We start from the raw sequence: 23,612 nt of genomic DNA on the forward strand, positions 1-23,612 counted from the left end.
AAAAAGTTGAATCAAGAGGAGCAAAATATAGTATGAATAAAATTGCAGGGAATATAGAAAGTGACCTTAAAAGTTTCTATAAGTATAAGAAGAAAAAAAATTTGGAAAGGCAAATGTACCTTACCATCAAAAGCTGAGGAAATTAGAATGGAGAAACAAATAATTGGAAGAAGAACTGATTACTTTGGCTCTTTCATCACAAAAGACAAAATAACTTCCCAGAAATTTTAGGGAGCCAATAGTCTAATGAGAAGGTAGAATTGAAGGAGTGTCAGTATTTGGAAGAAAATGATACGAGAGAAATTAATGGGATTTAAGACAGACAAATCACCACAGCCTGACCTACAGATATGCATAACTGACATCCTAGAATAAAGAAGTGGCCCTGGAAATATTAGATACATCAGTGGTCATCTTTCAAAATTTTGTAGACTCTAACACGGTTCGCCAAACAGTAATGGGAAAACATCTGTTATAAAAGATCAAGTAACAGAACATTTGGAAAGCATCAGCAGGATTGGACAAACCTAGTGTGGGTTTATGAAAGGTAAATCATGCTTAACAAATCTAGTAGTGCTTTTCAAGGCTATAACTATTAGAATAATCGGGGGGACCCAGAGGAAGTGGTGCATTTAGATTTTGATTGGGGCGTCTAGAACAAGGGGAGACAGTCTCAAAATATGGAGCAGACCATTTAGAACTGGGACGAGGAAATTTGGTTTCCATTTTAAGGGTAGTGAACCCATGGAACTCTCGACCCTAATAGCTGTGGAGAACAAGTCACTCAATACCCTCAAAAAAAAAGGTAGATAACAGTTTAGTTTTCGGAGACATCAAGGGGTACAGTGAGAAAGCGGAAATCTAGCACTAAGATAAGAGGATCAGCCATAATCAAATTGAATGGTGATGCAGACTCAAAGAAATTAACAGCCTATTCTTACTCCCAGTTCCTACAATAGACTGGATGTAATGGTCACCTTCTATTCTGCAAATGTCTATATTTCTATGAAGCCTGTGAATTGGTACACCTCAAAAGAAAAAACTGAGACAGGCATAACTCCAAGATATGGGTTATTCAAAAAACAAAATCACCATCTTGTAATACAAGCAATTCTGGGCATCACAAGTTAGACTGGATTAATGAGACCTTGGACAGAATGAGCATAGATTTTAAAAAACTTGACAATAATGGTCAAGCCATCCAGACAGATTACACAAACTAGGTTGGATTGCCTGGAATTTAAGAGGCTAAGGAGTGTTGGACTAAATATTAAGATATTAAGGGTGTATATATAAGATAAATAGAGAAACAATTTATGCTGCATCGGGATAAAACTAGGACAGAGTCTAAATATTGGAGAAATACTTTTCAGAAATGAAATTATGAAAACATTTATAGTGAGTGATAGAATCATAGAGAAGTACAACATGGAAACAGACCCTTCGATCCAACTCATCTATGCTGACCAGATATCCGAAATTAATCAAGACCCATTTGCCAGCATTTGGTCCATATCCCTCTAAACGCTTTCTATTCATATACCCATCCAGATGCCTATTAAACATTGTAATTGTACCAGCCTCTACCACTTCCCCTGGCAGCTCATTACAGACAGACATCACCCTTTGTTTGAAAACGTTGCCCCTTAAGTTGCTTTTAAGTCTTTCCCCTTTCACTTTAAACCTATGCCCTCTAGATTCGGACTCCCCCACCCTGGGGAAAAGTCCTTGGCTTTTCACCATATCCATGACCCTCAATTTTATAAACCTTTAGAAAGGTCACTCCTCAGCCTCCAACACTCCAGGGAAGATAGCCCCAGCCTATTCAGCATCTCCCTATAGCTCAAACTCTCCCAACCCTGGCAATATTCTTGTAAATCTTTTCTGCACCCTTTCAAGTTTCACAACATCCTTCCTACAGCAGGGTGACCAGAAAGCATGCAGAATTCCAAAAGTTGCTTAACCAATGTCCAGTACAGCTGCAACATGACCTCCCGAGTCCTATATTTAATGCACTAACCAATAAAGGCAAGCACACCAAATGCCTTCTTCACTATCCTAGCTAGCTGGGGCTCCACTTCAGGGAATTATGAACCTCTACTCCAAGGTCTCTTTGCTCAGCAACACTGCCCCAGGACCTTACTATCAAGGTTTGTGCGAAGATTTGTAGCTCGGGTGCTCGTTGTTGTGGTTCTGTTCGCCGAGCTGGAAGTTTTTGTTGCAAACGTTTCATCCCCTGGCTAGGAGACATCATCAGTGCTCTGGAGCCTCCTGCGAAGCGCTTCTTTGATGTTTCTTCCGGTATTTATAGTGGTCTGTCCTTGCCGCTTCCGGCTGTCAGTTTCAGCTGTCCGCTGCAGTGGTTGGTATATTGGGTCCAGGTCAATGTGTTTGTTGATGGAGTTTGTGGATGAATGCCATGCCTCTAGGAATTCCCTGGCTGTTCTCTGTCTGGCTTGCCCTATGATAGTAGTGTTTTCCCAGTCGAATTCATGTTGCTTGTTGTCTGAGTGTGTGGCTACTAGGGATAGCTGGTCGTTTCGTGGCTAGTTGATGTTCATGTATGCGGATTGTTAGCTGTCTTCCTGTTTGTCCTATATAGTGTTTTGTGCAGTCCTTGCATGGTATTTTGTAAACTACATTAGTTTTGCTCATGTTGGGTATTGGCTCCTTTGTTCTAGTAAGTTGTCTGAGCGTGGCTGTTGGTTTGTGTGCCGTTATGAGTCCTAAGGGTCGCAGTAGTCTGGCTGTCAGTTCTGAAACGCTCCTGATGTATGGTAGTGTGGCTAGTCCTTTTGGTTGTGGCATGTCCTCGTTCCGTGGTCTATCTCTTAGGCATCTGTTGATAAAGTTGCGCGGGTATCCGTTTTTGGCGAATACCTTGTATAGGTGTTCCTCTTCCTCTTTTCGCAGTTCTGGTGTACTGCAGTGTTGTGTAGCTCTTTTGAATAGTGTCCTGATGCAGCTTCGTTTGTGTGTGTTGGGGTGGTTACTTTCATAGTTTAGGACTTGGCCTGTGTGTGTTGTTTTCCTGTGTACCCTTGTGGTGAATTCTCCGTTCGGTGTTCTCTGTACTATCACGTCTAGGAATGGGAGTTGGCTATCCTTTTCTTCTTCTCTCGTGAATCGGATTCCTGTGAGTGTGGCGTTGATGATCCGGTGTGTTTTTTCTATTTCCGTGTTTTTGATGATTACAAACGTGTCATCGACATATCTGACCCAGAGTTTGGGTTGAATTTGTGGTAGGGCTGTTTGTTCTAACCTTTGCATAACTGCCTCTGCTATGAGTCCCGAGATTGGTGATCCCATGGGTGTTCTGTTGATTTGTTCGTATATCTGATTGTCGAATGTAAAGTGTGTAGTGAGGCACAAGTCCAGTAGTTTAAGTATGCCGTCCTTGTTGATAGGTTCTGCCTCCTGTTTTCTGTTCTGTATGTCCAGTAGGTTGGCTATTGTTTCTCTGGCTAGGGTTTTGTCAATCGAAGTGAACAGTGCCGTCACGTCGAATGAGATCATGGTTTCTTCTTTGTCTATGTGTGTATTCCTGATGATGTCCAAGAATTCCTGTGTTGATTGTATGGAGTGTTTGGATCCGCTGACCAATTGTTTCAGTTTCTGTTGTAGTTCTTTGGCCAGTTTGTATGCTGGTGTCCCTGGTAGTGATACTATGGGTCTGAGTGGGATGTCTGGTTTGTGTACTTTGGGTAGTCCGTAGAATCTGGGGGTGTTGTTACTTTCCGGTTTCATTCTTCGTAGGTCAGCTTTGGTTATCTGTCCGTTTATTTGTAGATTCCTTCATGTGTTATTTATTCTATCGCTGAGTTGTGGTGTGGGGTCAGAATCCTTCATTTGGTCGGTGTTGGTGTCTGCTAGTAGGTGTTGTGCTTTTTTGATGTAATCTGATTTATCTAGGATGACCGTCATTCTGCCTTTATCTGCTGGTAGTATGATTATGTTCTTATCATTTCTTAGTGCTTTCAGTGCTTCCCTCTCCTTGGTATTGAGGTTATGTGTTTATCTTTTTCTTATCATCATAGGTACGACCGTTTGTCTCACTGTTTGTTGTGTCTCTTCAGTCAGTCCATTGTTCCTGAGTGTGCATTCTAGTGCTGCTAGGAAGTCTGCTGTCTTGGCATCCCTGTGGTTGTAGTTGAGTCCCTTGGCCAGTATAGTTCTTTCCATGTCTGTGAGCTGTCTGTGGGAGATGTTTTTAACCCAGGTGTGTGTTGTAGTGTCCTCTTTTTTGTGTGTTAGTTTGGCCATTTTTTCTAAACTATGAAAGTAACCATCCCAACACACACAAACGAAGCTGCATCAGGACACTATTCAAAAGAGCTACACAACACTGCAGTACACCAGAACTGCGAAAAGAGGAAGAGGAACACCTATACAAGGTATTCGCCAAAAACGGATACCCGCGCAACTTTATCAACAGATGCCTAAGAGATAGACCACGGAACGAGGACATGCCACAACCAAAAGGACTAGCCACACTACCATACATCAGGAGCGTTTCAGAACTGACAGCCAGACTACTGCGACCCTTAGGACTCATAACGGCACACAAACCAACAGCCACGCTCAGACAACTTACTAGAACAAAGGAGCCAATACCCAACATGAGCAAAACTAATGTAGTTTACAAAATACCATGCAAGGACTGCACAAAACACTATATAGGACAAACAGGAAGACAGCTAACAATCCGCATACATGAACATCAACTAGCCACGAAACGACCAGCTATCCCTAGTAGCCACACACTCAGACAACAAGCAACATGAATTCGACTGGGAAAACACTACTATCATAGGGCAAGCCAGACAGAGAACAGCCAGGGAATTCCTAGAGGCATGGCATTCATCCACAAACTCCATCAACAAACACATTGACCTGGACCCAATATACCAACCACTGCAGCGGACAGCTGAAACTGACAGCCGGAAGCGGCAAGGACAGACCACTATAAATACCGGAAGAAACATCAAAGAAGCGCTTCGCAGGAGGCTCCAGAGCACTGATGATGTCTCCTAGCCAGGGGATGAAACGTTTGCAACAAAAACTTCCAGCTCGGCGAACAGAACCACAACACCTTACTATCAAATGTATAAGTCATACCCTGATCTGCCTTTTCAAAATGCAGAACCTCACATCTAAATTAAATACCATCTGCCACTTCTCAGCCCATTGGCCACCTGATTAAGATCCTGTTGTTATCTGAGGTAACCTTCTTCACTGTGCACTAACCTTCAATTTTGGTGTAATCTGCAAACTTACTAAGCGTACCTCCTATGTTCACAACTCCTTTCTGCAACCACCAATTGACACTGGATTGATTGATTCTCTTGGGTATGAGTAATGAATGCTTTGGTTAACAAAAATTTAACTGATGTGGGTCAAAGGGAGGTAAGTGGAGTTAAGTCATAGATCAGCCATGTTCACACTGAATAGGAGAACTGACTCCTGTCTCTGCAAGTCAAGCAACATGAACAACACAACTCTATCACATGGAGGGTTCTCTGAGACCTCACTAAGCAAGTTGGTTCAACTCAAATGGAAATCCGAAAAATGTTTTAAGAAACGATCAAAACAAATCACTCAGGACTGTACAGGATACTGGCGAAACAACATAAAATAATACTAGGAAATATGCTGTGAAACTTGAAAGGGTTCAGAAAAAAATTACAAAGAGGTTGCCAGGATTGGAGGAGTTGAGCTACAGGAAGAGGTTGAATAGCCTGGGGCTGTTTGCCCTGGAGCGTCGGAGGCTGAGGGGTGACCTTATAGAGGCTTATAAAATCATGAGGGGCATGGATAGGATAAATAGACAAAGTCTTTTCCCTGGGGTGGGAGAGTCCAGACTAGAGGGCATAGGTTCAGGGCAAGAGGGGAAAGACATAAAAGAGACCTAAGGGGCATCTTTTTTACACAGAGGGTGGTGCACGTATATGGAATGAGCTGCCAGAGGAAGTTGTGGAGGCTAGCACAATTGCAATATTTAAAAGGCATCTGGATGTGTATATGAATAGGAAGGGTTTGGAGGGATATTGGCCAGGTGCTAGCGGGTGGGACTCAGTTGGGTTATCTGGTCAGCATGGAAGAATTGGACCAAAGGGTCTGTTTCTGTGCTGTACATCTCTATGACTTTATGTTTCTCCTGTGTTTCCGAACATTACAAAACTTTTTTTCCACGTAATCACTTCTGGGTAGAACAAAGTTGCAATCAGATGCCAATCAACACTAATTTCAGACACACATATGAAAAACAGCAACTTGGGTAACATAATGGAGAGCTACCTGGAACTGAATAATACTTTTAAGAAACATATTTTATACTGATCAAATCTGCAATAAAGCGCAATGTCCTGTTATTTGAAAATCACCTCTGGCTTGCCTGTAAGAATTCAACAATTGTCTGACCCAGAGCCTGGCAAGAAATTTCAAGTGCCTCTAAATTTTAAAACTATTGAAACAGCATCAAGATTGCAGCAGCTGCGAAGGTAATGCCTTCCTGGTGTCAAATCCTGGTGGTGCAATATGAAATCATCTGAATTGGCTTCCTAAGAACCAAGAAAATACCGACCAATTATAGGATTGGGCACTTCCAATTATGTTGACAGAAGTTTCATCTGTTCTTGGTAGAATCTTGCAGTCCATTAACAAAAAGGACGTCCACACTTCCTCGCTGGTCTTCCTCCAAGCTACGTACACCACAACCTCTTTACCATGAAGACGACGTTGGAATAAAGTGAACATCCAATATACTGCTTTTTCCATAGAATGATGGTGAATTTCCTTCATTAGGAGACCATCAATAGACAATGCTCATAAACACTAAACATTGAAATGGCTAATTTATAGAAGCACTGAGAATTTGAGGTTGGGTTTATCCTGGTAACTGATAATCCTGCCATTGTTGCTGCTTCAAAATTCAAGATCAACATTAACTTTGATCAGGTTAACAATGACTCAATTTACCAAATGGCCATTGCAGTGTTGTAATAACTGCTTATTTGAAAGCTGAAATCAACGTTACATAATCTACCATGAACCATAAAAACTAGTTAAATGACAAAAGATGTTTCAATTCCTTAGGATGCTTTGACAGTGCTTCAAGTTGCATGTTTGACTGCCATTTGTGCACATCTATGCTCACAGGGCAAGTTCCAAGTAGTGTTCAGAAACAGGAATCTGATCCGTTCATATCTTTGTTTTCAGGACTGATATATACTGTACAATCATATGGCTTATCCAAAATTTGAGAAAATGAACAGCGAAATCTGCTTTTCTGAAGAACTTATCTATTTTATGTAAAATACATGATTTAAAACATACAGAACATTGAGAGATGCCTAACTTTAGCTTTCTTCTTTTCAGTAAGGGTTTACATGATATCCTGCCTTAACACTGAAAATTACATCCTTTAATAATTTTTTCAAGTAAACTATGAATGCAAGTTTTTATTTTGAAAAGAATGAGCTGTTCAAAAAGGAACAAGATTAAGTATTTCTTAGCCCAGTAATATTTGACTGACAAATGAAACTGAAATGTCTTTTTGTTTGTTCTGAAAGACAAGCAGCAATGTATCTGTTGTACCAACATAAATCCTTTAGGTTTCACATTCCAGTTGAAGCAATGATAATCAAAATTAAAATATAACATTATCTCAAAAGGCAGTATGAAATGTTCACTGTTCAGCCCCATTAAAAAAAACCAAGAATAAACAGTGTCAGACTACTTCCCTCATTAAATAATTTCTCAGTCATTAAAGAGGTTAGAAAAAGAAATTCCAGCTTTCATACACTGAACGGTTTACCTTCAGGTCAACTGGAGAAAGCTGATATCCTAGAAATAATTGGGAGAGATAATAACAGGGGGAAAATAAAAACAGAAATAATCTTCTCAAAAGATCAACATGTTATATTGCGGTTTAAGATGTTTACCCCAATCAGGCAATGCTTGTTAAATCAAATTTAAAATGGCAAATACTAATATGCCACCTTTCCTGATATTTTTTGATCAAGCTCGTCAACTATTCCTCCCCCCCCTCCCCTTCTCCATCCTGAGTATTTGTGCTGAAAAACATTTGTGGCCATGGATTCGAAGTGGGGGTGGTGAAGAGGGATTAGTCTTGTAAAGGAAGGTCAAAAGCGTAATTTAAAATTGAAGTGAGAAGAGCAGCTGCGTCTGTCAGGCCTTCAACAATACCAGCTGCAGAATTTGTGGGCAATATGGAAACAATGTACACCAGATGTCAAAGAATGGAAGAGAAGCCGCTCAGCAAGCAGCCAACTTACCATGCTTTTAATGTCCCAGTGTCACCTGTTACTGAGCAACAGTTTTATTCTGTGTGAACTGTGATGTTCTAATATAAATCAAGACTCTATCTTTTTGAGATATACTCTGTATGCTTTGAGGTTCAAACACAAAAGTCTTCACTTTGTTGCTTTCAAGTGTATGAAAGAATGAAATGTCGAGGTTAGAGATCTTCTTTGAAAACCTAAAACAAGTACTGCTGTCAAAAGAAGTGTGGGATCTGAACTATTTATGATTTACCAATAGAAAATAATCTTCGGGGTATGCTCTACACTTCAAAGCTACCACAAAATATACATTTCTACGAAACCCACATGTTTGTTTAAGTCAGCCAGCACAAGATCTCTTAAGTTAATTGGGAAAAAAAATTCTCCTCACAGCTGTGTGATCTCTCAAGAATCCATAGCTAGGATTAGCATTTGTAAAATGCACAATTTCGCATAATAGAAACAGCTCTGTAAAATGTTTAAAAAGATAACATTTACTAAAAAGTGTTAAGCTTGGAATTACTTGGGTTGGACTTAGACTTACCTTAGCTTTGCCATCTTGAGTTGACATATACCCAACACACATACTCTCAGTGGTATGACTCCATAAAAACTCAACTGTGGAAGAAATTTTAAAAATAATGTTAATTAAAAGTAAATGCATTAAGAGAAATAGGCCACTCCGTAACAAAAGATGGCTGGTAGTGGTGACAAACCTGAAAAGGGGCTATTTTAAAGCAGTAGTCATAATTTTATATTTCATTGACGTTATTGTAAAACAAATCTGTTTGAAGATTTTTCTAATCTAAATTTCAATGTTTTATGAAAGGGAGACTAATTATAAAAATCACATCTCATGAAAAAAAGGAATTTCCATGGAATTAAAGCCAAGCGTATTTGTCTTTGTTTCCCAATTTCTAATCTGGTTTAGCACTTTATTTTCTGTTCACTCTTTAGAAATAAAAAAGATGCACAAATTTTCTGAAAATAAATTTTCATTTTAAGAATATTGACCAATTCAGGTCTCTTGTACATTTCCAATTTTAATTGGTCATTGACTACAGCTCCCGCTTCAACAGCATTATCCCCTCCGGATTGATCTCAAAACTCTGTGACCTTGGTCTCACAGCTCCAGTCTCTGCAACTGGATCCTCAGCTTAGTATGGCAAGACATGAGGGGCAAATGTTTTACATAGTTGGTGGTTCATTTGTAGAATTACCTTCCTGAGGAAGTGGTGGATGTTGGTACAATTACAACGTTTAAATGACATTTGGATAAGTACATGAATCGGAATGGTTTGGAAGGATATCGGCCAGGAGCAGGCAGGTGGGACTAGTTCAGTTTGGGATTATATTCAGAATGGACTGGTTAGACAGAAGGGTCTGTTTTTGCGATACATGACTCTATAACTGCTCTGCCCAATACAGAACTACAATGCTGCCCAAGAAACTACAGAAGGTGGTGTACACAGCCCAGACTCTCACGGAAGCCAACCTTCCACCCATGGTCTCCAATTACGTGACTCGCTGCCTTGGAAAGACTGCCATCAAAGACCCATCGCACCCCAGTAACAATCTCCCACAAACACTTCGGTCAGGCATAAGGTACAGAAGCCTGAACATATACACCAGCAGGTTCAGGAACAGCTTCTTCCCAGCTGTTATTAGACTGATGAATTGACACTCTAGCCTCAAATAATGCTGATCTTGCTAACATTGATTTCACTTAGTGCACACTCTATGCAATGTAACCTGTATGCCTCTGTCTAAGTCTTTTTGATCTGTATGTCCTTGCTTAGTATGATCTGCCTGAACTGCAGATCATGAACAAAGCTTTTCACTGTACTTTAGTACACATGACAAAATGTCAAAATTACATTTCATGAAGCTTTACAGGAATAGCCAATCTTCAGAATGTGCTTTCAAGCAAAATATCCAGCAGAAGAAATCCTAACCATAAACTAGTCCCATTGGGGCATCAACAAGCTCTTTTCTTGACAATACTCTCAATCTTCTTTCTCAAGTGTCTGAATATAGCAAACATTTCAGAAATGGAAGGAGAAACTTTCCAGAGCCACCAGAGACTGGTATGGGACTAAGTGGGAAAAGTTACAGAAAATGGTATCAAGTTGGGATCCGGGTTTGATCCCACTCTCTTTAGACTTTTCTCAGGACTGGATTAAAGGGTAGCAGGCACTCTCCTTGCATCTGTTGGCTGAGTTATTTAGTAGACATTAAGTTTGTTAAGAAGCCAAGATCACCAAAGTGAGTGCACAGCAGCAAGAGTTTTTTCAGGGAAATTGACGAACTGGGAAGGATTTTATCTGTTACACTGAAGTGATCCAGCCATTGCCATCAAGAGTTGGCTGATCAAAGTACTTTTTTCTGAAGGCTCTTTCACCACTTGACAGGTGATTTTTAATTTATGCTAAGGCACTTGAAATGGATTACACTTCATTCACCTGCAGAACATTGGTATGAGCCTTCTGCACACCTGGAACAACTTATTCAGCTCCATCTTCCACCCATTGCTGAGGGTCATGAACAGAAGCCACACAACACTAGAGGGAGCAGTGGCAATGTCATAATCGGAATTAAAAGTTAGTTTAACGATTAACATTACTGAAACTATCATTTGCTTTGAAAACCTATCTGCTTTACTAACGCCCTTTACAGAACTAAATTTGCAAATCCTCCCTTTGACGAGCCAACTCGTGACTTCAGGCCTACAGAATATGACTGTATCTTAACTACTTTTAAGATAATTGGGGGACAAGCAAAAAAATGAACCATTTACCTGTGGCATGCACACCCCATGTATGAACAGAAAATCAGTCCAGCTTAGTAGGGACAATTCCAGCAGCATTAGCTGCTTTTTCCCTATTGACATGGCCCTCCACAGGGCAGATAAATGGACAATATTATCCAGCTAAAAAGGAAGCAGGCAGGTCAAAAGAGCATCTACAGGGAGAAGCTCAGTTCTCACAAAAATTCCTTGAGGCAGGTGACTGCTGCCATGCACAGCTTCCAGGAACAAGACCTCCTTTCCTAGGGAGGAGGTGGACACGAAATGCCAATGGCTGGTATGACCAGTCACTGGTGGGAATACCCGAATCCCTACCACCCCCAAGTCTCTGACTCTCTTAAGTTGGGTGCACTCTTTTACTGCAAGGACAGAATACCTTCACAATTGCTAGAAAATAGAGGAGGATGTCATTTTTGGAGAATGACTGAGAGGCCTGAGAGTGCACCTGAGAGCAATGACTGGGGAAGTGAGGTTTGATTTTATGATTTGATTTATTGTCACACGTACCTAAGTATAATGACAAATTTTGCGTGCAGTACAGACAGATCACAACATATAAAGGATATATAGATCATGCAGATCATAACATATAAAGGATACATAGATCATAGGGTATTTAGAGCGAACAAGGCATCCAAGGTTATGGCTGTACAGGAAGTGCACAAAAGCAAAGTCAACATTAGATTTGAAATTAGACAGGTCTATTCAGCAGTCCAATAAAAGTTAGGAAGAAGCTGTTCTTGAACCTGTTGATATGTTTTTAATCCTTTGCCTGACAGAAGAGATTGGGAGAGAATATAACCAGGGAAGGAGGGGTCTTTGATGATGTTGGCTGCTTTTCCGTAGCAACAAGAAGTGTAGATGGAGACCAAGAATGGGAGGTACCAGCATGCAGAAGAATAAGGTACACTGTAACACGTGTTGTCCTTAGCACAACTATGTAGGAGAACGCTAAGCAAAGCAGTGTGGTCATGTGAAGTTATACTTCCAATTTGCCACATCCTTCAAAGTCAAGAATCCTCTTGATGCACCGACTCCAAGTTGGAGAAGTCACGTGCTCATTGCTGACTTCTTTGATCACTCTGATCAATATAACAGTGAGACACTCGGAGGTTGTCCTCACAGGTCTCTTCATTCCCATAGTTGCTGTGGCCTGAAAAATCCATGCGCTGTGATCTTCTTCTCTGATCCATGCAATGATTTATAAAAATTGACACTTCATTTGAAAGATTACTGCATCATTCTGACCTCTTTAAGTTGTCAAGGAGCCCAGATATGGGGTGCCAATTGGTTAACTCTGATAAAGAACAGGTGTGTATGCACTCAGACTGATTCATGAAGAAAGAACGTCCTGAGACTAAAGTAGTGAGATTCCTGCTATATTGCTTACCTAGGAGAGGTTGAGTGTTTAACGATGATTCGGATTCTAATGAGCATTTGCAGCAGCGAAGAACAATGACTCCTCCGAGGACAGTGTCTTCATGGGCGAGGAATGGTGAACCTACAAATGAGCCAAAGAAAACACCTTTATTAACAGAAACCTGTAGGTGATTCAAACTTGAAATTTCATCAGCCTTCCAGTTTCAAAACAGCATTTATTCCCTAACATTCAAGATAACTGACACTCCAGCTATTTTGCACAATGAAGGCTAATATCCTATACACAGCCCAGGGTTAAAAGTGGAATTAAATTACAGCATGTTAGCTTAAATATCACATTATTGGTGGATAGTTATGCAATCTACATCGCACCTGCATAATATGAACAAGAAAAAGAATCCTTCCACATATTGACTTCCAGGGTTACATTGAAAACTAGATGGTAAGAGTGATGGGTAAGACTTGCATGCAATTATTTAGCAACTTTCAAAGGATTTTATTAACAAAATTATTACTTCATCAAAAAGAACTAGCAGGATACAAGACAAAAACCAATAAGATTTCTGGAAGCTGATGACACCAAGGGATAGAGAGATAGTGCAGGATAGTGGCATCTGCCATGACCTAATCAAATGATACAGCAGACTGAATGGCTTACTCCTGTTCCCATGGTCCAGTATGGTATGAATGGTCACCTTACAAAAGGAAAGTCTGGATAGTATATTTAAGTGCGATAACAAATTCACCTACACTGCCGAACTGTGAAAAATTTTAAATATCATAGGTTAATATATGAAAATCAAAACTGTTACTTCTCAGAATAGTATTTTAAAAAGAAAAAATATATAATTAATTATCATTCTTAGCTTTTATTATGTTGATGTGCAAAACCATTTAAGTTTTAAAATAGAATGGGTGATTACAAGTAATTGGCTGAAAAGGGATTATGGAGATTGACATTGTGAATGAGCTGAATTAACAACAGTTATTAACCTAGGGTGCTTCAGTGCACTTGTCGTTTCAACTTTGCGTAACTAGGTGAATTGAATCAGAATAGTTACTTTTCCTAGCCAGTTCTCTTTACCTCATCAGAACTAGCCAATTAAAATGTTGTCCACCTCCAAAAATGTCATAGTTACTGTTTATGAATTAGGTTTTCAACTCAATTTGTTGAAAAGGGCACACGGCTACTGGTGAAACTGTCTCTTGAAACTATATCTTTCTTATTTACTTTTATTTGATTCATAATTGACTTTATTTTATCCAGCTTTCTCATTTTCTTAGCAAATGACATTACCACAGGCACTGCTTTATAAACATGACACCATGCCTGGGCTGCTCTCCGCAGAATTTCTTAATTAGCTTTAAAATTGCATGGTAACTTACTGAAGATACTCAATTCATACCATTGTGGTTATAGGTTCTAATCCAAGTACTAGGTAAAATTTCACTCTACCACCCACAACGTGCAACAATTTCAGTTGTTTCTCAGCCAGGAAGCTGGGTGGGAAACTTTGTGGAGATGGCATGTTCTGTGTTCAGTGGATCACCCTTTGAAAACCTAGAATCCTATCCACTGAGAAAATCGCATTGGAGCTCAAAGAGAAATCAAGAGGCTATTCTGCTAATTAAAAAGCTCGCTGGAAATAAATGTCATAAATTATAAAACACTACAAGAGGCCATTTAACCTACCAAGTCTGTGCAAAACCTTTGCTAGAACTATCCAATCAATCTCACTCTGCATACTTTTGAGCTCTGAAAATCATTTCTTCTTTCAATGTATTTGTTAAAAATAGCTAAAAATTAAATCCTGAAGTATAGATTAAAAGTAGATTGCATTCTGAAATTGTATTTTACAACAGATAAAGTAGGACGAAACAAATTCACACAGAAATCCAAACAATGTCATACAGCACAGAACAAACACTACAGTTCAACCAGTCCAAACTGACCATAATCCCAAACTAAACCAGTCCCACCTCCTTGGTTCTGGCCCATATCCTTCCAAACCTCTCCTATTCACGAACTTATCCAAATATCTTGTAAACACCCTAACTGTGGGTGTTCATTCCACATGCAAGCTACCTTCCGAGTAAAAAATTTGCACCTCATGTCTTTTTAAAAATCTTTTACCTCTCATCTTAAAAATGTGCTCTCTCGTCTTGAAATCCCCCATCTAGGGAAGGACACCTTTTTTTTCCAAAATAAACTGCAAGAAAGGTTGCCTCTCAATCTCCTACACTGTGAAAACGTCCCAGCCTATCCGACCATTATAATTCAAACCTTCCATACCCAGTTACATCCTGGTAAATATTTTCTGAATCCTCTCCAGCTTAACAATATCCTTCCTATAACTGGGTGACTAGAACTGGACACAGTATTCCAGAAGAGGCCTTGCCAATGTCCTGTGTACAATCTAAACATGACATCTCAATTCTTATACTCAAAAAGTTTGAGCAATGAAGCCAAGCTTGCTAAATGCCTTTTTAACTGTCTATTTGTGACGCAAACTTCAATGGATTATGCAGCTGCACTCCTAGGTCCCTCTGTTCTACAACATTACCCAAGGCCCTACCATTAATTGTATAAGCCTTACCCTCATTTGTTGCATGAAAATGCAATACCTCGTATTTATCCAGATTGAACTCCAACTGCCAGTTTTCAGTCCATTGACCCATTTGATGAAAATCCCTTTGTAATCTTAGATAAACTTCTTCACTATCTACTATGCCACCAATTTTGGTTAAAAATCACAACACCAGGTTATAGTCCAACAGGTTTATTTGGAAGCACTAGCTTTCGGACCGCTGCTCACAACCACCCTATGAAGGAGCAGAGCCCTGAAAGCTAATGCTTTCAAATATACCTGCTGGACTATAACTTAGTGATATGTGATTTTTAACTTTGTACACCCCAGTCCAACATCGGCACCTCCAAATCAGGACTACCAATTTTGGGCTCATCCACAAACTTATTAACCGCGCTGTCTATATTCTCAGCCAAATCATTTAAAGGTCGATCTGCAATAACGTGCATTTTGTTAATGCAAATTTGCTACAACGCGATTGACAAATTGGGGACATTGTTTCTACAGCGTGAACTTTTAAAGCATGTATTGGTTATAACGATTCCATCCCCATTAGTTTAAGTAATGCTGCTATTACATTACTTTCTTATTACAAGGGATTACACGAGAATGGAACTACCGTGTCAAAGCAAAACTGACTGTGTATAAATGACCCAAGAGGATCCAGAACTGATCCCTATGGAACAGTCTTCCAGTCTGAAAAGCAACCCTCCCATCACTGGGTCTCCTGCTGTTAAGCCAATTATGTATCCAATTAGTGAGCTCACCCTGAACACCATGTGATCTAAATTTACTAATTAGTCTACCATGCTGAACCTTCTTGAAGCTTTAATAAAGTCCAAGTAAACAACATCTACTGCTCTGCCCTAAACAATTTTGGGAATTTGCTCAAAAGGATCCCAACTATTCGCAATTGCTAATATAAATTTGCAAAATTTGACATAGCTGAACAAAGATATACATAGCCATATAGTACAATTTAAGGTTTTAAAGTGTTCCTTGGAAGATGTAGAAAATAGGATTGCAAATTATGATCAAATACATTCCTGGGATGCCTCATTACATGACTCACTCCCCACACTGCTGCCAAGACATCCGACATTGTGACACACTGCTTTCCAAATTGCACAAAGTGACTCACTGTCCAGTTGGATGATGCTTTATTATCAGTCTAACACAGCCTTTTTCAACCACTTTCAATATTTTTCGATCTAGTAAAGAAAAAATGAACAAAAATGCTCCTGATAGTTTTTCTCTGGAGATGCACGCAATAGTGTCCTGGAGGTTGAGTCTTCAGGGATTGAAGATCAATACGAGTCCTCAAGGGTTGGCACTTTAGAAGAGAAATTGAGAGGGCAGAGCTGCCTGAGCTTGGTACAAGGGTTCATGGCAAATTGCACTACCATCCAAAACCTCCTCTTCACCCCATGCTCTCCAGTTTTTCCTCTTGTCCCGTGAATGAAGGACGCCAATCTCCTTTGCGTTCTTGATACCTTGCCATCTTCAAATGCAACAGGAAATTAAACAAAGTGTTATGGACCCAGCTGACGTTATCAGTGGACAACTCAGATCCCAGACTCAAAGCAGGCTCGGTAGATCATATCTTTGGTTTTAATTTAATGAGATGGTCTTTCAAAGCAACAAAGTATCCAATATTGTGGATTTGATTTCAAACAACAACAGAAGTTTACTGCACAGAAGAGGAGATAAAATAGAATAAACCAAGTTATTTACTTATGACAATTGGAAACACTTCAAAACATGCAGCAAAAATACAATCCCATCTATACCAACATCATCACTTTAGAATCTTCAAACACCAGAGACAGGGTTCACTTTCCAATACATCTATAGATTTACTTGAACAATTTCTTTCAATTCCTAGTCTTGAGAGTTTGGTAGCCTCTTCCTCGAGGATTCATACAACTGTGTTTAGTCTTTCTCAACTTTAAATAACCCTTTTAAGGCTCAAACCAAACACTTCTGGTTTGGAACTTTCAAACTAAAATTCTTATGCCAAGGTAACCTATTTCCCAACAGTTCTTATCTGATTCATTTCTCTCAGAGAAACTGCTTCAGTCTCCCAATTTTAACCAGGACTTGTGCAAACTGAAAAACAAAGGCTTTTTCTTGAAAGCAAAACAAAAAAATCTGGATCCTTTTAGGTTTAAAGCAAGCTAACGCTCTCCAACATTTACTTTGTCCAATCACAGAACTCTCAGTGCAAATAAATTCCCATCATAAACGTAGGGTCTCTCTCTTTCGTAACGGTTTAAACAACTATTTTAACGGACTGACAAGTTAATCACTAAATATCCTCATATGTACTGACTAAAACCGAGAAGGTAGAAATACAGCATGTGCTGCTTGAGCAAGTGGTGGAGGTAGGTACTCTTGTAACAATTAAGCAGCATCTGGTTAAGCACTTAAAATGGCAGGGCATAGAAGACTATGAACCAAGTGCAGGCAAATTGACTTAGTAGAATTTGGTGTTTGCCGGTCATCGTAGGCATGGTGGACCAAAGGACCAGCTTCTATGCCGTATGACTTTATGACTACGTTACTCATTCAAAATTCAAACTCTAAAGTAAAATGCTACCAATATATGTATCTACATATTGTTACTTTACAAAAGGTCACAGGATGCCACACATCTATTCAAATCTCGCCACTCTGGGTTCTGGTTCCAACAGATCCCAAAATAGCCCCCCACTTCCAAAATGGGGGCCCTGGGCAAATACGCTGATTTATCCGACTCTAAGGACAGTTCTGAGAAAGAGAATTCAAGAGGTTGGAGTGTTTGACAGCTGAAGGCATGGTCACCAACCATGGAGTCATTAATTATCTGCAAAGGTCAATGACTGAAACAGGCAAAGTCCAGTTATCCCAATATAGAAGATTAAAGAGATAGGAATGGGTGAAGCCATGGAGAGATGCGAAAACAAGGATGAGAATTTTACATTTAGTCTCTTGCTTAACTGGGAGTCAATACTGGTAAAACGAAGATGATAGGGTGTGGGTCTTGGTGTATGTATGGACTGCAGAGTCAAGTGATCTATTTGGGAGCAATGTGTAAAAAGGGTAAAAATGTGAGAGGGGCTGGCAGGAATGCACGAGAATGATCTAGTGATTGTAAAAACAAGACTGAGGTTTACAGGAGGAGATGAACTGAGGCAGGATAAAGTTGGATAGGAGGTAAAATTATGTGGCCTGGGTGGCAAGGACACATAACTACAAGCTTATCTTGGAATCAAATATAAATTCATAATTGTGAAAAGTCTGCATCTTCTCATCCAGTCACAAGGGAGAGGAATGGAATCAAGTTAGAAATGAAGCATTAAGCAAGAAACCCAACACAATGGGTTCAGTCTTGACAAGTGCTGAAAATGTGTTGCTGGAAAAGTGCAGGAGGTCAGGCAGCATCCAAGGAACAGGAAATTCGACGTTTCGGGCATAAGCCCTTCCTGATGAAGGGCTTTTCCAGCAACACATTTTCAGCTCTGATCTCCAGCATCTGCAGACCTCACTTTCTCCTCAGTCTTGACAAGTGTAAACTGAAAGAGATATCTATTCATCTTATGGATTCAGGATATTCTGATGAAGGGCATAGGTCCAAAATGTCGATTCTCCTGTTCCTCGGATGTTGCCTGACCTGCTGTGCTTTTCCAGCACCACACTCTCAACTCTGATCTCCAGCATCTGCAGTCCTCATTTTTAGATTAGATAGATTACTTACAGTGTGGAAACAGGCCCTTCGGCCCAACAAGTCCACACCGACCCGCCGAAGCGCAACCCACCCATACACCTACATTTACCCCTTACCTAACACTACGGGCAATTTAGCTTGGCCAATTCACCTGACCCGCACACCTTTGGACTGTGGGAGGAAACCGGAGCACCCGGAGGAAACCCACGCAGACACGGGGAGAATGTGCAAACTCCACACAGTCAGTCGCCTGAGTCGGGAATTGAACTACTATCTCACATTGGATGCTGAGCAAGAAATGTGGCAAAATAAAAACCGAAAGAACTGCAGATTCTGGAAATCAGAAACAAACAAATACTGGAAAAGCTCAGCAAATTTGACAGCATTTGTGAACAGAAATCAGGATTAACATTTCATGTCCAATGACCCTTCCTCAGAACAGATAGTAGCTAGGAAAAATATAACAATTTAGAAATGAGTAGTTACGAAAACCATTGATGAGGTGCAGGAAGTGTCTTCAGCAGATATGTGGAACTTGCATGTTTTCAGAAGTGGTTGTTCAGGGGCTGCATGCAGATGAGAAATGAGGGTTATTGATCCTTGGAGACACCAAAGGCAACAGCGCAGGAACAGGAAGCAATAAGAAGCCATTTCAAATGATTTTCTGATTATGATCAGACAGATAAGAATGCAATCAGAGCAATACAGTCCCAAAATGAACAGGATGACAGTGGAATGGTGATGGACGAGAATGGCATAGTCATACAGTCAAACAGTACGGAAACAGATCCTTCAATCTAACTAGTCCATCCTGAACATAATCCCAAACTGAATATTCCCACCTGCCTGCTCTTGGCCCATATCCCTCCAAACCTTTCCTATTCATGTACTTATCTAAATATCTTTTAAACATTGTAATTGTTCCTGCATCCAATACTTTCTCTGGAAGTTCACTCCACATGTGAACTACCCTCTGTGTAAAAAATATTTATCCCTCATGTCTTTTTTAAATCTGTCCTCTCACCTTAAAAATGCCACCCCAGTCTTGAAATCCCCCATTCAATGGAAAAGACATCCATCATTCACTTTGTCTATACTCCTCATGATCTTATAAATTTCTACAAAAGGTCATCTCTCAAACTCCTACACCAGAGTGAATAAAGTACCATCCTATCCAACCTTTCTTCCATATCTGGCAACAACCTAATAAATCTTGTCTCAACCCGCTTTAGTTCAATAATATCCTTCCTATAAACAGGACAACCAGAATTGGACACACCACTCCAAAGGAAGCCTCACTAATGTCCTGTACAACCTCAAAAAACTTCCCAACTCCTAAACTCAAAGGACTGAGCAAGCATGCTCAACACCCTTTTAACCATGTCCATGTATCAAAGCTGGCAGACAGGTTGAGAAAGAAGAAAGTTTACTTTTGTCAGAGTTACAAAGGATATCATTTGAAACTTTGGTAACAACCTTTGCGGCACTGTGGGAGGACAGAAACCAGATTACAGACATGCAAAAATAGAATGTTAGACAAGATAGGCATAGATTTGAAAAGCAAAGACATATTCAAAAGTATTATGGATAGGAATTGGAGGTTGAATATAGGCCATTGGCTTGCAAGAATGGCCTGATCAAGGAATGAGGGGTTTAATTGCAGATTTGAAAGATAAAGCACCAGGAACTGTAGAGTAACCACGGAGTTAACATGCCATTTATATAAACGATTTCGATGTGAACATAGTTAGTAAGTTTGCAGATGACACCAAAATTGGAGGTATAGTGGACAGCAAAGAAGGTTACTGGAGAGTACAATGGGATCTTGATCAGATGGACCAATGGAGCGAGGAATGGCAGATGGAATTAAAATTTTGATAATTGTGAGGTGCTGGAAAAGCAAATCAGGGCAGGACCTTTACACTTAAATGAACAAAGAGACCTTGGAGCGCAGGTTCATAGTTCCTTGAAAGCGGAGTCACACGTTGATTGGATAGTCAAGGCAGCATTTGGTATGCTTGCCTTTATTGGTCAGGGCATTATATACGAGTTGGGAGGTTAATGTCACTGATGTACAGGACATTGATTAAGCCACTTTTGGAATACTGTGTGCAATTCTGGTCTCCCTACTATAGGAAGGATGTTGTGAAACTTGAAAAGGGTTCAGAAAAGGTTTACAAGGGTGTTGCCAAGATTGGAGGGTTTGAGCTATAGGGAGAGGCTGAATAGGTTGATGCTGTTTTCCCGAGAGCATTGGAGGCTGAGGGGTGACCTTATAGAGGTTTATAAAGTCATGAGGGGCATGGAGAGGGTGAACAGGCAAGGACTTTTACCTGTGGTGGGGAAGTTCAAAACTAGAGGGCATAAGTTTAAGGTGAGAGATGAAAGACCTAAGGGGCAACTTTTTCATGCATAAGCTGGTACATATATGGAATGAGTTGCCAGATGAAGTGGTGTAGGTTGGTATAATTACAACATTTAAAAGGCATTTAGATGGGTACATAAACAGGCAGGGTTCAGAGGGATATGAGCCAAATGCTATAAAATGGGACCAGATTAATTTAGGATATTTGATCAGCATGGACAAGTTGGACAGAAGGGTCTATTTCCCTGCTGTATATTTCTATGACCCTGACAGCCAGGTAGGAAGTAATTGTGGTCAGTGACTTAGTGGAAGTAGGTTGCATAGACAAACTCAAACCACGAGAGGTGATAGGAAAGAAATTAAAGGATGCAAGTTAATGGCAAGGTAGTATGTACACAAATTCAGTTCTCATTGCCAACACCCAGGAAGATAAAGCTCCAAGAAAAGTACATGCGCAAAGATAATTTTTTTTAACCATTTAACTACTTTGCCATATCCACAAGTGAATGGGAAAATGCTCGTATCAGCCTCTTCATAATTCAAATTTACTGTTGCAAAACAAATACACCAAAAGCAGCTGTTGTATCAATAACTGGAAGATTGGATACTGAAGTGTTCTTGAATGCTGTCCCTTTAACTCCAGAATCTGGGATACTTCAAATTACAATTTGCATGTTGTTATCGCCAATTTCTTACCTTTCAGTAATCATGTTACCAATTAAGGCACAGTGTTTCCTAATATTTTCTCTAAAATGGGAGGACTGAATAGTCAGCTGTCCACATGTTTTATTGGCCTTGAGGGCTCTGAGATCCTTCAGATGTTTCAGTAACAGAGGTCCAGTCTGTTTGTAAAGGTTAAACTATGCAGCAGCTTAACAACTATTACAACTCAGAAACCGCTTGCTGAACAATAATGTAGAGCAGACTTTGATCTGCCCAGGGCCCAGAAGTTCAGATGATCAATGTGCAATGATTCAGATAGTGCCCAAAGTCTCATCGAACTGGTTTTCAGCTTTCCTTGTATGCTGAAAATGGTAGCAAATCGATCATTGTTATAGAGTCATAGAGATGTACAGCATGGAAACAGACCCTTCCGTCCAACCCGTCCATGCCAACCAGATATCCCAACCCAATCCAGTCCTACCTGCCAGCACCTGGCCCATATCCCTCCAAACCCTTCCTATTCATATTCCCATCCAAATGCCTCTTAAATGTTGCAATTGTACCAGCCTCCACCACATACACTGGCAACTCATTCCATACACATACCACCCTCTGTGTGAAGAAGTTGCCCCTTAGGTCTCTTTTATATCTTTCTGCTCTCGCTCTAACCCTATGCCCTTTAGTTCTGGACTCCCCCACCGGAGGGAAAAGACTTTGTCTATTTATTCTATCCATGCCCCTCATGATTTTATAAACCTCTATAACGTCACCCCTCAGCCTCTGACGCTCCAGGGAAAACAGCTCCAGCCTGTTCAGCTTCTCCCTCTAGTACAAACCCTCCAAACCTGGCAATATCCTTGTAAATCTTTTCTGAACCCTTTCAAGTTTCACAACATCTTTCCGATAGGAAGGAGACCAGAATTGCACGCAATATTCCAACATTGGCCTAACCAATGTACTGTACAGCCGCAACATGACCTCCCAACTCCTGTACTCAATACTCTGACCAATAAAGGAAAGCATACCAAACGTTTACTTCACTATCCTATCTACCTGCGACTCCACTTTCAAGGCGCTATGAACCTGTGCTCCAAGGTCTCTTTGTTCAGCAACACTCCCTAGGACCTTACCATTATGTGTACCATTACCATTGCTTTCCCAAAATGCAGCACCTCACATTTATCTGAATTAAACGCCATTTGCCACTTCTCAGCCCATTGGCCCATCTGATCCAGATCCTGTTGTAATATGAGGTAACCCTCTTCGCTGTCCACTACACCTCCAATTTTGGTGTCATCTGCAAACTTACTAACTGTACCTCTTATGCTCACATCCAAATACTTTTTGTCATTTACATAAATGAAAGGGCCCAGCACAAATCTTTGTGGCACTCCACTGGTCACTGGCCTCCAGTCTGAAAAACAACCCTCCACCACCACTCTCAACCAGTTCTGTATCCAAATGGCTAGTTCTCCCTGTATTCTATGAGATCTAACGTTGTTAATCAATCTCTTATGGGGAACCTTGTCGAATGCCTTACTGAGGTCTATATAGATCACATCTACTGCTCTGCCCTCATCAATCTTCTTTGTTACTTCTTCAAAAAACTCAATCAAGTTTGTGAGACATGATTTCCCATGCACAAAGCCATGTTTACTATTCCAAATCAAACCTTGCCTTTCCAAATACATGTACATCCTGTTCCTCAGGATTCCCTCCAACAACTTGCCCACCACCGAGGTCAGGCTCACCGGTCTATAATTCCCTGGCTTGTCTTTACCGCCCTTCTTAAACAATGGCA

The 23,612-nt window shown here is 40.4% G+C and overlaps 1 protein-coding gene across 2 annotated transcripts in view; it reads right to left on the reverse strand.

Moving 5' to 3' along the window:
- Positions 1-23,612, reverse strand: part of tasp1 (taspase, threonine aspartase, 1) — a 109,109-nt gene that overhangs the window by 12,382 nt on the left and 73,115 nt on the right. For both annotated transcript variants that reach the window (XR_009645136.1, XM_060831846.1), the window contains exons 11-12: positions 12,500-12,610; positions 8,848-8,921 (exon numbers count right to left, since the gene is read on the reverse strand). Coding sequence is in view for 1 of the 2 variants with exons in the window: in XM_060831846.1 (XP_060687829.1) it covers positions 8,848-8,921; positions 12,500-12,610 (185 nt within the window). In the remaining variant the exon portion in view is untranslated. The remainder of the gene's footprint in view (positions 1-8,847; positions 8,922-12,499; positions 12,611-23,612) is intronic.

The sequence above is a fragment of the Hemiscyllium ocellatum genome, chromosome 10, assembly GCF_020745735.1.
Source record: "Hemiscyllium ocellatum isolate sHemOce1 chromosome 10, sHemOce1.pat.X.cur, whole genome shotgun sequence".
NCBI lineage: Eukaryota > Metazoa > Chordata > Chondrichthyes > Orectolobiformes > Hemiscylliidae > Hemiscyllium > Hemiscyllium ocellatum.